The sequence below is a fragment of the Oxyura jamaicensis genome, chromosome 5 (genome assembly GCF_011077185.1).
Source record: "Oxyura jamaicensis isolate SHBP4307 breed ruddy duck chromosome 5, BPBGC_Ojam_1.0, whole genome shotgun sequence".
NCBI classification, from domain to species: Eukaryota; Metazoa; Chordata; class Aves; order Anseriformes; family Anatidae; genus Oxyura; species Oxyura jamaicensis.
Window position 1 is genome coordinate 43630538 of NC_048897.1, and position 17623 is coordinate 43648160.

General features: G+C 36.4%; 1 protein-coding gene across 4 annotated transcripts in view; it reads left to right on the forward strand.

Annotated features, from left to right (window-relative positions):
• The window catches only part of TECPR2 (tectonin beta-propeller repeat containing 2), a 42968-nt gene that overhangs the window by 5198 nt on the left and 20147 nt on the right, over positions 1–17623 (forward strand). For 2 of the 4 annotated variants that reach the window (XM_035327508.1, XM_035327511.1), the window contains exons 3-15: positions 11–139; positions 535–666; positions 1640–1797; positions 2921–3233; positions 3706–3838; positions 5201–5665; positions 6290–7284; positions 8533–8716; positions 10591–10764; positions 12956–13136; positions 14613–14754; positions 16038–16278; positions 17183–17272. In XM_035327508.1, coding sequence (XP_035183399.1) covers positions 11–139; positions 535–666; positions 1640–1797; positions 2921–3233; positions 3706–3838; positions 5201–5665; positions 6290–7284; positions 8533–8716; positions 10591–10764; positions 12956–13136; positions 14613–14754; positions 16038–16278; positions 17183–17272 — 3337 coding nt within the window. The remainder of the gene's footprint in view (positions 1–10; positions 140–534; positions 667–1639; positions 1798–2920; positions 3234–3705; positions 3839–5200; positions 5666–6289; positions 7285–8532; positions 8717–10590; positions 10765–12955; positions 13137–14612; positions 14755–16037; positions 16279–17182; positions 17273–17623) is intronic. The other 2 variants (XM_035327509.1, XM_035327510.1) reach the window with 2 other exon arrangements.

Below are 17623 nucleotides of genomic sequence, written 5' to 3' on the forward strand. Positions count from 1 at the left end.
GTTCCAACAGGGGAAATGCGAATCTATTACTTTTGTAAAGCTCTTGAGTTGCTTCGATGATCTAGTTGCTGTTGGTACGGCCTCAGGTCGGGTTGCAGTTTTTCAGCTTGTGTCCTCATTGCCTGGGAGAAACAAACAGGTAAAGCTTTGTATTTGTCTGCACTTTTGGGAGGTTTAGTAGGATGAATCCTAGTAGAGTATTATGGGGGTTCTTAGTGAAAATGAGAGAATTTTGCCTGATGGAGAGTCTGCAGATATGTTTCAGGATTTGTATGGTAAGCTTATAAAAGCAATATTCTTAAAACATTTTTATCATTACAAAAGATATTTAATCAAAAACTCTTATGAGGAATTCCTCGTTTGTAATAACTGGTTGAGCTACTTTGTGGTGGGTGTTGCTGTTTTTTAAAGAGAAATTAGAACGACCAGCATTTTTTTCCCTGATCTCTGATCTATCAGTCCAAGTCACTGAATAGGCTTTGTGTCTGTTTTTCCTTCCCTTCATTCCTGTGTTGCTTTGGTATTGTTTCACAGCTTCGGAGATTTGATGTTGCTGGTATCCACAAAAGTAGCATTACAGCTTTAGCTTGGAGTCCCAATGGAATGAAATTATTTTCTGGAGATGACAAAGGAAAGATTGTTTATTCTGCTCTAGACCTAGACCAGGTAAATGTTTATTTTAAAGATCTTAATTCCAATTCACAATTTTCTGAAAAAAATGCTTCTGTGTTTAAATAATTAGCAGTTAGTTGATTGCTTAGTATCATGTAATTGATTGGATTGTTTTACAGGTGTGTGTACCTGTAGGTAGGTGTGCATATACCCAGTAAATTGACCATTGGAAATCCTTCACATCAGCTTTAAAAAAAGTGATTCTTCCAATTTTATCTTTTTTTTTTTTTTTTGAAATAACTATACAAATCTTTCTTTGGATTTCAGCCAGCATTTTCTCCTTCTTAATTTGGAAAGGGTACACTCACATGATGTGAGGTTGCTGGTTTGCTGATTCACTACAGTTGAAGTACTTTTTTCTGAGTTGTTCATTATCTCAGTGTAGAGTGTAGAATAAAAATATGATTCAGTTCTACTGGGTGGCTCTAGCATGTTACCAGTAAATGGAATTTTTCTAATTGCTGGTGAATTAGTTCAGACCTGGGACATCAACAAAACAAGTAGTAATTTGTTTTATGTAAGTGAGGAGGAGTCTAAACAACAGTCATCCTGATTTATCTGATTGTTGGATGGTGTATGGCTGATTTGACAGAGGGCTTTAATGTCACAGCCTGTAACAACTGTCTCAGCATCCTATGGCCTGGTAGTGGAAAAGAAGGAAGAAAATATGCAGTCTAGGATTTCTGTTAAGTTCAGGTGAGATATGTTAGATAAATTCCCAGCGAATTTGAATTTCATAGTGTGCAACTGCTGGCGTGCACAATCTGACTCCCCCTTGAATGCATTAAGGAATTTCATATTCAGTAAATGAACTTCACGGAACAGTAGTTGTTTTGAACAGCTCTTTCATAGCTTGCTTGCTTGTTTTTTTTTTTGCCTTCTTGGCCATATTGATTTCTTTGAAGTGTTAAAGTGTGGTATATTTTTAGAAAGGTTGACTCTTGTTAATTTCATGTATCTTTTAAAGGGTATTTGCAACTCTAGCCTTGTGTTGGAAGAGCCATCTTCGATCGTCCAGTTGGATTACAACCAGAAAGTGCTGCTTGTCTCAACTTTACAACGAACTGTACTTTTCTACACAGAAGAGAAATCTGTCAAGCAAGTTGGAACACAGCCCAGAAAAAAGTAACCCTCATAAAATCTTGATGCAGGCACATCCGTTAATTCTAGCTTTTCAGAGTGGATTACAGAAAGGGTGATCTAAGCAGCAAAATTAATACAACATAGCAGTCTGCTCATAAAAAGTATAGTTACAGTAGCCATGTATGCTCAAACATGAAATGACAGTTCTGCTTACTTAAAAAGTATATAGTTGCAAATATGCTACAATCTTATTTTCAGGGTACTCTTATGCCAAAATATGTACCTTTTTTTTTTTTTTTTTCTGTTTGTTTAAACTGGAAGCACTACTAAACTTCATCTGCGTCCTGTACTGTTTACTGTGACTTAGTGTGAGTGAGCATTTTAAGCCAGTCCTTCTCATGGGTGCTGTATTACCTAATGCAGTCAGCATCTTAATTATTTTTAAACACCAAAGTGAATTGAAAGAGAAGGTGTATAGTAAGCCCTTAAACTTGTCCTGAAGGCTAGGAACTTCTTGTATGACCTTCTGGCATCTCTTATTGTGTAGTTGTTTTGGGATATGCAGGAAGAGAGCACTCTGTCTTAGAACAGCATGACTGACTGTATCTGGAAGTGTTGGAAATTGACTCTTGAAAGAAGGTTTATAATGTTTCAGGCATATGACCAGTAAAGGACACCAAGGACCCCCCTTTCTCATATACCAGGGGTTTTCTTGGGTGATAGTAACGGTGTTTTTATGCACGAGGGACAAAGATTTTAACAGCTGAGATTGAGCTGCTTCTTGTAAATAGAGGTTGTCAATTTCTTAATATTATTTAGTAGTTTTCTGCTTGTTTTTATCAGTTCTCAGAGAAGAATAACTGCATGGTAGAATCTTAATAGGATGGACAAAGTAGTGTTATAGCTGTGAGCCGTGTTAGGAGGAGGCATTTAACTTGTCTAATAGATGTGGTATCTGACACCTGAAGCTGCTCTTGTTATCTGGCAGCAGTGTTCTTGGTGTACTGAAACCAAATTTATATTTCAGATGTTTGGCTGAATACTTTTATTGAAGAACAAAATTAATTTTGACAACCTGCAGTTTTAAATTTCTGACATTAGTTTTAAAATTTGTTTCTAAGCTGTGTATACAGCTTTTTAATACATTCTTGTTTCTACATTTTAGCAGCGGCAAATTTGGAGCGTGTTTTATACCTGGCCTATGTAAACAGACTGATTTGACACTGTTTGCTGCCAGACCTGGACTTCGCCTCTGGAAGTCTGATGTTCATGGAACTGTTCAGGCCACGTTCATATTGAAAGATGTATTTGCTGGAGGAATAAACACTTTTGAATTGTATCCACGTTTGGAAACATCCAGCAGAGGAAGTTATAGCTCCCCAGAAAAACACCTCGGGCTTGTTTCATGCTTTTTCCGAGAAGGATGGGTGCTGACCTGGAATGAATACAGCATCTATTTATTAGACACTGTGAACCAGGTAGGCACTTGTGGGTGCATATTCTGTTTCTTACCTGGTTTTGTTCATGCTGTGTTGTGAGACTTTGGGTTATCCATTACGCTTCTATGATATAAACTCATATTTAATCCTAAAAAAGAAGACTTTTTTTTTTTCATTTTAAAAAAACAAGTACTAAAAAACTAGTACTGTGGTTCTTTTCTGCCACTAAATTTTAAATTGTTTAAGTAGTTGATTACTGCTATTTCAGACAGAGGAAATGAATAGACCAATGACATTTCACAGAATGGAAATTAGTATAAAAATTGAGCTACATCAGAACTGAGAGGTACTTGCTTGCTTTGCTATTTCCTTTCTTTTTGTTAGCATCCTTGTTCTGTAACTATGTCAATTAAATTCCAGTGAATAATTTTAAATTGTTAAGAGCCTAATCTTGTCCAACCAGCAGATTAATCTGATGCCATTTATCTCTTTCTTTGTTGATTTTTTATAGGCTTTGATTGGTGGATTGGAAGGATATGGTGATATTGTATCTGTGTCCTGCACGAGCAGTGAGATTTTTCTCTTAAAGGGAGATAGAGACATAATAAGAATTTCAAGTAGACCAGAAGGACTGTCATCAATAGGTTTGTACAGATTAGCAAACTTTAGAATGTGCCTCATGGAATGTGGTGTCTATCATAACTTTGTGGGGTTTGTTTGGTTGGTTTTTAATACTGAAAAAAAAGCCCACCTTCTAGGCTACTGCAAAAACCTACCATCTTCTGTGGAATTGCTTATCTATTTCTGCAAATTATATTTAGAGCTGTGATTTTTACCTAGTCATCTGACATTTTGTTTTGGCTGCAACAAGAATGGGGACATTAAGAAATCATGGTTCTGTTTTTTGAGAGTTGATCAATGTTATCATAGCCAGGCATACCTAATATGTGCATCTTCGGCCTTATTCTAAACAATGTTAGTGAAACAATCTGCATTCATAGTCATGGTTATCTATTTACTGTCAGTCTCAGTTGTTTGGGTTGGAGATACCTGAGTATGTTGATTCCTGAGTATCTGTTACATTCCAGGTATGTTGATGCCTGTGTACGTATGATACCACCTGTCATCACTCATATTCCAGAGGAAATTCTCAGCTTTCCCAGCAATGAATAAGAAAACTGACAAAACACCCAAAGAACATTCACTAAATCTCCCAAAATAATTTGAGGGTTTAATTTCTTACTTGTTGCCATCTGAGTTCAGCATCTGTGTTGCTGGAACTCTGTAAAAGGGATTAGTAATACTTCCTTAATGATGGTGCTGACTGATTTCTCCTCATACAATATCGTAAATACCATTACCCAGCATATTACAGTCACAAGAGGACTATTTATGCACTTTAAAAACTCCATCTTAGTTCTGTATTAACAAAATACTAGCAAAAAAGTTATGAAGTTTCAGTGAATGCTAGAGGACTTAATCTCTCTTATCTTTGCACTTAGCAAACGTTTTCATCATTCAAATAGTTCTTTACTCACAAACTTTTAGAAGGTGTTTTTACGATTTTATTCTTAACTTCCAAGTATAGTTTGAAAGGAGTCTTTTTGAAATGCATTATCCTCTAATTACCACAGTGGTTTATCTGGTCTTTTGTGTGTGTGCACGCGTGCAAGATACTGAATGTTTGAAGAAATTGAACACACACAAGGTGGTACTTCAGTATGTAACACCGCTGGGTCTTTCCAGCTAAAGACCTGTACTGTTCTTTGTATGTAAATAGAAAGGCAGAATTTTACTATTAGAGGCTTGATACAGGCTTTGGGGAATTGATTCTTCTAAAGTGATTCTATGTAGATTTACTTGCATGAAATTGTATATATATATGAAATGTGCATTTAGAGTATTTTCCATAGGATAAAGTTTCTTTTCTCTGAACCCTCTCCAAGAACTATGCTGTTACTCACTTGACACCTTAGTATTTATACTTTTATTTTTCTTTTGGTCAGTTTCAGATGTGAATTCAAAAGTGGTGAATCCTTTAACAGATATGAGTCCTAATTTGCTGACCCCGTTATCAGTAGTTGCATCTGTATCATCTAGCCCTTCAGTGGAAACAGATAAAAAAATGGTTACTTCCCCTTCAGGTATTGGTCATAAAAATGACTCTTATTCTTTAGTGAAAGATAAGCTGGAAACTCCAACGCTATTGGAAAAAAGCTTTGATAGAGTGGGAGACTTGAGCAATGAAACAAGAAAAAGGGGCTGCTCTGTAGCAAGCGAGTCAAGAAGCAGGAGCAGCTCAGTAAATTCTGTGGACAGTGGCTCTAGTTTTATGATATGTGCAGACTCAGAAGCTCAGAGGGAGTGTCATCTTTCTTCACAACGGTTCAGCACTATCAGCTCTGAAGACTTTGATCAAGAACTCATTGTAAAGCCCATTAAAGTGAAAAAGAAAAAGAAGAAGAAACAAGGTAAGTCTAGCAGAACTTTGCCCACCATTGGTCATTTATTAGGACGTGTCACATTTGATAATTTCACACTGTGTGTGTTTGTTGTGCTTTGTTTATATTGTCACATGGAATTCAAAACTCTTGAGTTATTTGGAGTGATTGCGGTTGGCCTTTTATGTTTAAGATGAAAGCCTGTTTTGAAAGCAAAGAATTGATTATATCTTTCTTTTTAGGTTATTTCTTTTATTCCTTTAAAGTTACTTTGTGTAAATATGCTTAATGTTCTAAATAAAGTATAAGTTAATGGTAACACACTGTGCGCTCTGCTTACAGGTTTATGTTGGAATTGTGGAATATCTATTCATCCTAGTTAAAGTATTTGGCTGTGTCTTTCTTAAACATGTTTTTTAGTTCATTAAAATAGTGTGTGTGTGTGTACTTAGTTATTCGAACTTTATTTGGTGTTATACTTAAATGTTTTGCTATTAAGACTTGTTTGGTTTTACCTGCATCGCTTAGTCAAAGTGAAAAAAATCAGTTTGTCAAAATGTAGATTTAACTCTGTTCTTATCCCAGTGATAAAAATATTTAATGGCACTTATTAATATGGTCCCTCCCCCCCCTTTTTGTTTTTAATGAGAACAGAAAGTGGGACCAAAAGAAACCATGGCTCTCTGGAAGGTACGCCAAGTTACGAGCGTCAGCTCTCTGGTGACAGTCCACATTCATTGACTGCAGATTCATTTTCCATGACATCCAGCCTAATGAGTGGCAGCATTGATCATTTGAGTACTGGGTCTCCAGATCAGGAAAGCATGTTCAGTGTGGAGTCCCATACAATCTTGCAAGAAGATAATGGTTCAGAAACCTTCAGCATCCTACAGTCTCCTGAGTCTGCAACTGAGCTAATTCCTGAAGAAAATGGAGATACAGTTAATGCACAGAAACTTCCAAACAGTGACAGTGGCATGGGTACATCAACGGTTATAGATACATTGACATCTGTCTCCCCTCTAATTGTCACAGAAGACATAACAAACAATGTTGATACTGAAAATAACCATAGCGTGCTTTCTGCAAGCAATGAATGCTGTCTTGAAAACCCTCACCAAGAAGATCAGGATTTTAGTGCATTGTGTAAAATAGATGAAAATTTAGATAAAATGGATCTGCAGGATACTGAAAAGCCTTTTGAAGAGCCAGACCTTACAGACCAAATGGTTTTGGAATCTAACAGTATACTTGGTGTTCAGACATCACTGCCACCGAAGGAAAGTGATGAAACTGGTAGCGAAGACCAACAGCAGCATTCTCTAATACACAGTGCTCTGTCAGATCCTTCTGTTCTCCACTTTGACATCTCTAAAGATACTGATTCAGAGAACACTTCACTTTCTGGATGGAATTTTGAAAGTGCAATCAAAGCTAAACCTAGTACTAGCACTGCTGAATGGGTAACAAACACTCATGAAAGTAAGACAGAGAAATCTGCCTCAAGTGATGAAGAGGAGGATATTTATGGACATGGATTACCGTATTCATCCTCGGAAACCAGCATGCCTGAAGTTGGTGCTGAGCCTGGTTCCCAGGATGTGTCCAGGACAAGCCTAGATGAAACGGTGCTGTTAAAATCTGATCAGGTATATGTTTTCAATTTAGTTGAAATATTTAAAACCTCAGTATTTTAAAAGAAACGTGTAACTACTATCCTTTACTTCGTTAGGGAAGCAATTTTCTTCTCAGTTAACAAGTAAAGCAAAAGCAGCAATATGTGTTTTAACTCCTATGACATGTGATATATCAGACTTCAGAATGGTTGATGTGTCCTTACAAGGTGAAGAAGCTGTACATTCTGTAAGGCCTATTCAGCATAAACATTAAGACTTCAAATTTGACAAAGGTGTTGTCATAAACCCATTCATTAGAGAGTGAAAAGTAAAAAGTCGTGCTCAAAGGCTGTTCCTTGTTTGGGTCTCCAGTAGCCCAAATCGTGCAAGATAATGCTTCCAAATTCCACTAATTTCTCTAGGAATTAATGCTGGTTATCTCAAATTGAAGGTCTCGGGTTAAGGTTAGTTTTATCTGTAAATGCTCAGAATGAGGATTAGTGTTTCTTTGTGTCCTAGACAGCGATTAGTGCTATTTTAAATATTGGTGTTTTTCCCTTTTCCTGTTACCCTTCTTTTCTTTGTTGTTATTTTGTAGTGTAAAAGTTGCCAGAAATAGGAATTTTTATATAGTATTTATTTTCTATAGTCCAAGATTAACCATAAAATCCGCAAAATTGACAGAAAACACTGGGAGTTTTAGCAGAGGTCTTGAAAAGGAAATATAGTTGTTTTAATATATATATGTATATATGTATTGTTTGTGTTTTTTTTTGTTTTGTTTTTGTCTTAAATCTGTTACAGCCATGTGTTGAGATCAACAAATAAGGTTGGGCTGCAGTTGTTACTAAATAGGACTCTATCAACTCAAAATTTCAAGTGTAAAAGACTTTTAGTTTTGAGTTGTCATGTTCTCAGATTCTGGAATGTTTAGAAAAGCTCTACAGGTACTTTCATTATAGGTCATGAATGCACTGCTTGGGTACACCTAATACAAGCTATCAAAATTCAAGATAAACTAAATTTCCATAATATTTGGCTCCTGTACCATACAGACAGAGTCAAGTTGGTTATTTAGCTGTCTCCAAACAATTATCTTGTTCCCTTTGCTAATGACTTCATAGAAAATAAATAATTTCCTGAACTAAAGAGAGATTGCACATGTTTACACATTTCTTTTTGTACCTGCCACTCCCTCTAAATACATGTTCCTTAATTATTAAGGGAAGATTTTTCACAGTTTGAAGACACCTGCCACTGTTCTGACTCTACAGTTTTTAGTTTGCAGAGAGCTGGATGGGATACTCTGGCCCTGGCTATGGCATCCTGAGCCTGGCTGTCTCGGAAAAGTATATTTGGTGCCTGGACTACAGAGGCAGCCTGTATTGCAGCGCTCTCCCGTCTGCTGGACTGCGGTGGCAGAAGTTTGAAGATGGTGTCCAGCAGGTGGCAGTTTCCCCCTCAGGTTGGTAGGCTTCTATTTCACTGTAACCTCTGTAAACTTTCATAGACCTGGGCATTCTCTTTGCTTTTTTATTTTTTAATATTCACTATTATTTGATTAGATGGAGGGAAAAAAAAATCATACCATATGACTGCATCTTCAGTACATCTGGGTATCATTATTTTATGTGGCTGACTTCTAACAAGCTCACATTGCATTTTGTGAAGTTGTCAACGTGCAGCTTACTGATTGAAGTGAACCACAGAAGGAGTAGTTCAGGGATAGGTGAAGATGAATCACGAAGTGCTCATCTTGGTTTTTGATACGGAACTACGGAATCGTAAGATTCCCAAACTTATTTATTTTTATTTTTTGCAAACATAGAGTTCTTTTTGCTTTTGCCTGTTTTTTTTTTTTTTTGTTTTCTTGAGTTTTAAAAAACAATACAAAACACCTTGGTGCATCCATTTGTTTATGAGTTTATTCTGGATTATATGTTTTTATTATATTGGATAAATTGGTTTGGGGGATGATCTTGCTTCACTTTTTGTCTGTTCAGATTGCTTCAAGACTGATGTGAAAATAGAAGTTCCTAAACTTAGTCTCTGGCTCTGCCTCTACTTTTCTTCCACTGTCATCATTTAAAAATGCATTAATCTTCGCTTCTCTCTGTGTAGGGAAAGAATTTCTGTCTGGTTTAAGAAGGGTTTTATTTGATCAGTAGCTGAGCTTTGTGATAGACAAAAATACAAGACTAGTTGTACTAGGTCAGATGAGAGGTTCATCCATCTCACTATCTTGTCTTTAACAGTGGTCAAAAGCAGATGCGTGAAGGAAAGTGAGCTAACATATCTGGAATTCCTGCCCTCAGGAATTTCAGACTGCAATCGCTGGTGGCTCAATGATTTCTCTGCATTTGTTTTCCCCTTAGTTCCAGGAACTTACCCAATTTTTCCTTGAGCCCATGTAGATTGCTAGAATTCACGGTTTTGAAATTGGGTATGTTTACACAACAGCATATTAACCACAAAGGTCAAAAGGAAATGAAATGCTACTTTGAGGAATTATTCAAAGGCAGTTAATATGATGGTATGTTTCTCTGGTATGAACCAGCACGGTTGCTAATCAGCTGTTAAATTTGCAATTCAATACGGTTTTCTTTTTCTGAGCTAGCTCAGCTAATTGGAGTTGGGGAAAAAGTTCTGAAGGAACTGGAGTAGTGTTTAAGTTTTGTTTGCTTGTGACATGCTGAGCAGTGGACAGGTAATAGGCCTGCCCAGTGGTGTGTGGAACAGCGTACCTGTTCCGCTGTTTGTCATTCATAACTAGTCCACCAAAGTTAGCATTTAGAATATTACTACAACTAGTATTTGTAAAAGGTGAAAGTACTGCAATATCCTCTCTTCCTTTATGTACTCTTTAAAAAATCATTAAGTATGATGCTTATGAAAGGATTTGTCACAGGTATTGTGAATGAATAGATGTACTGAGGATAACCCAAACTAATATGGAGGCAAGCTGTGAACTTAAGTCTCTTAACAGTGGGCTCATTTCACCCTTACATGAACTTGTTTTGTGAGTTTTCAATGAGTAACTAAGGAGAACTGATTCATTTGCATTTAAACACTTAAATATCACATGTACTCGATCTAAATGGTAAGTGCATTTCAGAAATTCCTACAGAAGTTGGCCAGTTCTGTTTTTGCCTTTTAAAAAAAAAAAAAAAAAAAAAAAGTTTTTAGTCTGTGCATTTCTGTTTAATGGTACTGGTTTACCTTATTTTCCCCTCACATTCATTTAGCTGTAGGTAGGACAAGACAGCTGTCTCCGTTATAGTAATTGCTAAGAGGTAGTATGTTCTTTCAATTTTTAAATAATTTTCTTAATTAATACAGGGGCACTTCTCTGGAAGATTGAACAGAAGACTAACAAAGCATTTGCTTGTGGAAAAGTAACTATAAAAGGAAAACGCCACTGGTATGAGGCTTTACCCCAGGCTGTATTTGTAGCCTTAAGTGATGACACTGCCTGGATCATCAGAACAAATGGAGATTTGTATTTGCAAACAGGTATGTAAATTGAAACCTCTTTCAATTTTTGCGAACTAAAATATTAGAATTCAAGTCTATAGAGTGATCACAATTGGTTTTAAAATTTTGTCTGAAGCCAAAGCATAGGAAAACATTTTTATATCGAGAAATGTTTGGAAACAGTCTAGAGATTTTATATTAAATTGGGATGCTGAAGAAGCCAGTTCATGGTCACTTAAAAAAAAAAAAAAAAAGAAAAGGTGTACATTCACTATAGAATATTTATGACATGGGAAGAACATGGCATGGATGCAGATAAATGTGAAAAGGATTGGAGAAAATGTTGATATAATATCCTTGCAGTGAAAATGGCACGGTGTGCTAAGACAACTGAACTTCCAGTGGGTTTTTGCTTGAAAGATTTTAACAGAGTTTTAAGAAGGAACTAGAAAGGAGATGGGATTGTATGCAGCTGTTCAGAAGAAATTCAGGTATAGGAATCAGTATAAAAGAAAGCAAAAGCTATTTGTTTTGAATAGATTTTGTTGGAGGTAAAATTTACCACTTGACAAAGAAAGGAAGGTAATATATGGAAGACACAAATGGATTCTGAAGTATAGGCAAGTGGTATGTATTTTATTTGACAGAGAGAAAGCAAAGCCAACGGAGGAATGGAACAGGCTAGGGATCAGTAGAGACAGCTGCTTTGTCACTGGATGTGAATGTGGCAAGGAACTGAGAAAGGGATATTACAGTGGCAACTTTGAAGTGATGGCCTTAGCTTTATCTGCTTCAGTGAATAAAAAAGGATCCAACTGAAAGTGTTAATGTGGAGAGTGTTGGCTAGAAGCAAGCAGCTAGAGGGAAGCCCATTTCTAGGATGTAGCTCCAGTTTATGGAGTTAAAGGAGAAGAGTATCAAGAACCCCTGGGCATGCAGACTTTGCACAGAGAGCTGAGTTGATCAGGAGAAATTACAAATAACATGATGAAGGAATTACTGTACAAATAGGAGGAAGATAGGGATAGGGGATAACAGCAAAAACAAACATTCAAACAGGAAAATATTTCAGAGTGGCTATAAAACTTCTTATTTTCATTTAATTTTGATACTCTAATTTCTCTTGTAGAGTTACTTGCTCTAGTGTCACATAAAAATTATTCATGGTGAAAAAACTGTTTGAGTAGATAGCATTGTTTCAAAAATGTTTTGCTCTTAAATTATTTTCTTTGAATAAGTTTAGTAGCTACAGAGAAATCAAGGCCACATGTATATTGCCAACAAGCATGGCTGGTGGTGATAGAGGGTGAACTTGATGCTAGTCACACAGGGCTCCGTGGAGGTTTGAATCAATATTTTTTTTCTTTCCTGTGATAGATTGGATTGATTGCATCAGCTTGCATTCTTCTGTTCTTCGGCTTCTAAATTTGTCGTTGATGCCAAAAATAAATTCTCAGTATGTATTGGTAATTTGAGGCAACCAATGATGGTTGTTTCTTCTGGATCTCTTCATTCCCTAGACCACCACCCTATCTAATGAGTGTTCTCAGAGGTTTGAAACTGAGCAGTCGTCTTGTTGTCAGTCTAGAATATGATACAGATGAGTCTGTTCAGACTTGCTTAGAAGCATGAGAAGATTAAACAAAAGCTCTGCCTCCTAAGGTGTTTCACTTACAAGCATGTAAATCAATCTTCAGTGTAACTGTGAAGGAGATGTGTTCCTCCAGATTATGTATATAAACATATGTAACCTACCAGAACCTCCCACCTCCTTGCAGTGCTCCATGCTGTGGTATGCTCTTTTGTCATCGCTCAACTACCTCTATTTGTATCAGGTTCTCTCTTCCTGGTGTGTTCTGGGCAAAGATTCTTGCATTATTATCTTTAATGCTTCTGTAAAGTCTAAATTAGTGTTTTATAAATGGAGATTCCCAATACTGTCACTAGAGGGAGAAAAGGAACAGAAATGGCAGCATAGGACTTGTGGGCTCTGCAAGATGTTGAAGGATAATGCAGTGTTTTATTTCTTAATATAAAAATTCAACTGTATTAGAGGAAATGATTAATAGTTCATGGAAAGAACGGTTTATTAAGAAAATAGTGATCAAATGAGAAGTGTTAGAGAGATTTCCCCCTCCCTTTTTTTTTAATTTGGGTAGCGCTTTCTCTTTTCCTTTAGTAGCAAAAAGCCAAACATTCTTTAAAAAATCCTCCTTTTTCTGATTTCTAGGCCTGAGTGTGGATCGTCCTTGTGCCAGAGCAGTAAAGGTTGATTGCCCTTATCCACTGTCGCAGGTTACCTCCAGAAATAACGTTGTATGGGCATTGAGTGAGCAACGGGCCCTGCTATACCGGGAGGGAGTACGCAGCTTTTGTCCTGAAGGAGAGCAGTGGAAGAGCGATATTGTCAGGTAATGACACTGTAGCAGGACAGCATCATAACTGGAATGAAATGCATTGTTTTCAGCTCTGGAACTCCTTGATATTTGAGGATTTATTACTTGAACTTCTTCTGGAACGTATGTGTGTGTATATATGTGCTTGTATACATTATGTATAATTTCCTTTAGTCTTTGTCCAGACACACCCAGAGTAACTGGTGTTTTTCTGTTTGATGAATGACTGTTATGTAGTGAAAGAAATTGCTGTGAACAGGAGTGATAATGCAGTTAAAAGCAAGTTTAAGAAAGTGACAACAGTGCTTAAAAGACCTTTAGTAATGTATATTAATATGACTGTTTTGATTAAATACTATTTCTTTAATCTCTGCTGTAATGGTTTTAAAGGGCTCTCCACATATTTGGGCGATTTTTTTCCTGAGACTAAATCCCAGAATTTTCTTGGTCATTTGCACACAGCTGAATAATACTTTTATACTTCCCAGTCACAGATTTTTATAGATATTTTGGGTAATTGCTATTTAGCTTTGTAGTTGGTCCTGTTCTTGCAGTAGTTAGTTTGTGATGAAGTTAAAAGCAACAAGTGTTTACTGCTGGCTTTGAGAATCTGGAATATATGGTCTCTTGTGACATCAGCCTGAAGTGAGTATAGGAAGAAATTCCAGTCATACAGAACTGCAGTCTTGTGATTTTTATTTTCTGCTGAATACCCTGTTGTGAAGTTCCAGCTTGTATTACCTCCCAACCTGGTATTTGGCTCTTAAAAAGACTTGGGAAATGTTCAGTGTATTGTTCAAATCTGAAATTTGCATGTCATTTAGTCAGTGTATTTAATGAAAATATTTGTTTGACCTACACGCTACACTTTAGGTATGCTTAATGTTCTTGGGCTTTGTACTAAAGTTACAGAAAGCAATCCATATGTGCTTTTAAGTTCTCAAGAAATGTTCTATGAAAGAAATAGCATTGTTGCCAACTTTTTAAATGCCTGATAAGATCATCTGATCCCGTTGGCTTTCTGAGCTTAAAAATTATTTACTTACACAGGAAACATATAGTCAGACTCAACATTCATCTTTGCCATGTAGTTAGGTTCAGTTTTCTATTTATGGTGCCTGGGCTGCTAATACTGTTCTCAGAATAGGGCAAGAAAATTGAAGGAAATGTACTTATGAAACTGATGGACCAGAAACTTATGCTATTTGTTTCTTATTTACTGAACAAATTAATTTTTATTTAGTTTTATTGTTATGTTTCAGTTTCAAATCTTGAATGATCTTTGAAGGCCTTGTTTTTTGTTGTGAAATGGTTTTTACTTATGCAAGCTAATAAGATTTAAACTACTAATAACTGTGAAAATGTGAAATCAGGTGTGTTTTTGAGCTTGAACACTTTGAATTGCTGTTGGCATTGTGACAACTCCTTAAAATGCCATAAACATAAATTTGAAGAAAGGCTTTTTAATTTTTTGCTTGTTTGCATTTTCAGTGAAATGCAGGCTTTGGAACCAGTGTGTATAACTCTTGGAGATCAACAGACATTATGGGCTTTGGATATCCATGGAAATCTGTGGTTCAGAACTGGTATAGTTTCAAAGAAACCACAAGGAGATGACAACCATTGGTGGCAAGTAGGCACTTTTTTATTTTGCTTACAGTTTAGTGTGTCACTCAGGGTTTATTATGTGCAGTTTTCCTATGAGATTCTAAGCATAACATTCAGTTATGCTTATATTATACCTTATAGTACTCTTCATTCAGTGTATTAAAACTTGAGGGTGGCTATGGCTGAAATCCCTTTTCATGTCCGCTATAGAAAAGTGGAAAAGAAACACCCCATGGTCATCCAAAGCAGCAGCACAGCAGTTTTCAAGAATACAGGAAATGCTCTACCAGATTGTATCAATGGTGCCTGTAGCTTGATATCTTAACAGCTGGCAGTAGGACATGCTGTTTAGCCCGAGCATTCAAGTCTGGCTGCTGAATACAGTCTCTTCTCCTCATCTTCCAGCACTCATCCTTTTCCTTAGCTAAATGAAATAAATAATCATTAGCCTTGCAAAAATGCTTTAATTACACCATTTTTCATCGATTGAAGTTTCTTCAAACTACATGGGTCTGCTTGCTTCAGTCACAGATCTTATGGATAGAAACAACTCAGTTACTGGAAGTACTTTGTCGTTGATTGAGAACTCCTGACTGTTTTCCACAGTGTTACTTGTTTTTCCCCAAAAGCATGAATGGGGGAAGAGGGGTACAGAGAAATAATTACACAGAAAATTTGTTTACATACTTACCTAAGTGAAAATATTTTCTATTTACGTGCATATCTAATCTTTCTCTTGGAGATGAGTATCCTGAGTCGCTTGATTTTTATTTTTAGGTTACAGGCAAACTGCTCTTCTTCCTTTCTAGGACTACCCCAGAGCATTGTCAGCCTAGCTGTTTATGGTAGAATTTAGGCATCTGGTCATTTAGATTTCCTCCTGCCAGGTTCTTACTATGTGATTTAAATTGCTACACTATGCAAATTTCTCTATTCCTTTTGGGAAACTGTAAATATACCTCTTAGTTTGCAGGGGTTGTGTCTTTAGGGAAGAGATGTTCAGTAATCCCTAAACAAAGGGCTTTCTTAAAATGCAGAATTTAAAGTGGATTGCTGGGTAGGATTATGTTGTGAGTTGATGTTTATTATAGATTCTGGTTATTATCAAGACTCCTATTTCATCAGAAATAATTATTATAATTAGTAATTATTTTTCCCTTCCTACACTTAGAAAGTTTCTAAACTCATGATACATAAAGTGTGTGCATGCACACACACAAAAAAAGCCTTTGATGGAAGATTCTGTGGTTCCCCCCAAGCTTAGTTAACCATCAAGAACCATTTTTTCCCTCTTCTCTTCCCCCTCAGGTAAGCATCACCGATTATGTAGTGTTTGACCAGTGCAGCTTGTTCCAGACGATAATCCAGGCAACTCACACAGTGGCAACAGCAGCTCAGGCACCTGTAGAGAAGGTGGCTGACAAACTTCGAATGGCTTTTTGGTCACAGCAGCTTCAGTGTCAACCCAGCCTCCTTGGAGTTAATGGCAGTGGAGTCTGGATCTCTTCAGGCAAAAATGAATTCCATGTAGCAAAGGGAAACTTAATAGGTTGGTGTGCTTTTGCATCTAATATTTTTAAATTCAGAAATAAATAATATATAATATATTATAAATATATAAAATAATATATAATTATATATAGTATACATTATATGTTATCATATAATTATAAATACATATTTATAAATATGTAAGATAATATATATTTATATATTATAAATAATATATAATAAATATGAATAATATAGGAAATAGGAAAAAGTAGCTAACTACAGTTTGGTCACCATGAGAATTATCCATGGTGAGTCAGGGGAGCTTTAATGAACCAACTTTGTTTAAAAACTAAATTAAATGATTCTTTGACAGTTTGTCTGGATATTTTCCCTTCTGAAGGGAAATATTTTTCATGAAAAATTCATTGTCCACAAGTGAACAAGTGCGCAAGTTACCCCTTTTAGTACCTACGTTTGTCTTTTCTCTGAGATGAGAAGGCACTTCTGTGCTATTGTACCTGTTATATCTATCACAGTGGAGTCTGGTTCATGATCAGTGTTACTATGCAGAGCAGTAATGTTATGGTGTTACAGTGATAACAGGAATTGCTTTATTTATGTTTCTAAGTATATTTCCCAAAACAGAACTTTAATTTAGTTCTCTTCTTTGATCAGATAAACACAAAGAGTAGACATATAATATTGTCTATTTAAACTCATCACCCATTTGGCCTCCTGTTGAAGACCGTTGATCTTTTCCTGTCTCATTTTCTGCATTCCCCGTTCTTTATTTGTGCATGTGTCCCTGTGTGTGTGCACACAGAAATGTGTATGTGTCAGGAGGTTTTCTTCCCCAAGAACAGACACTAAAAGATTTGCATAAAAAAATCTGTCTAGATATTTGAATTCTAATAGAAAATTAACTTTCATACTGATGACACTCTGTTCTTTCCTTTCAGGTACTTACTGGAATAATATTGTGCCTCGTGGTACTGCTTCTGCCACAAAATGGATTTTTGTGTTGGCTTCTGCAGCTTCATCAAAAGAAGGTTAGTGCAAGCACATAATGCTTGACTTTAAGTATAGTGGAACTGATGGTGTAAGTAATTAAACACCCTGAGTTACTTCAGGTTTTGGGTGCCGTTTCTGTACGCAGGGATTTAAAACATTTGAGAAGTAAGGTGGAAATATCTGTAAAAGTAGTAGAGATAAAAAGTCATATCATTCACTCTCTTACCTTTGGTGTGGAGTGACATCCAACAGAGAAATGGATAGTCTTTAGGAGTAATAACTTCCTAACTTGCCGCAGCATGAATTGCCAGAGTTTAATATGAAGACCTGGAACATGCTTTGCTGGAATGCCTATACTAACCAACTACTTCTTCTGTCGGTGCAGTTAA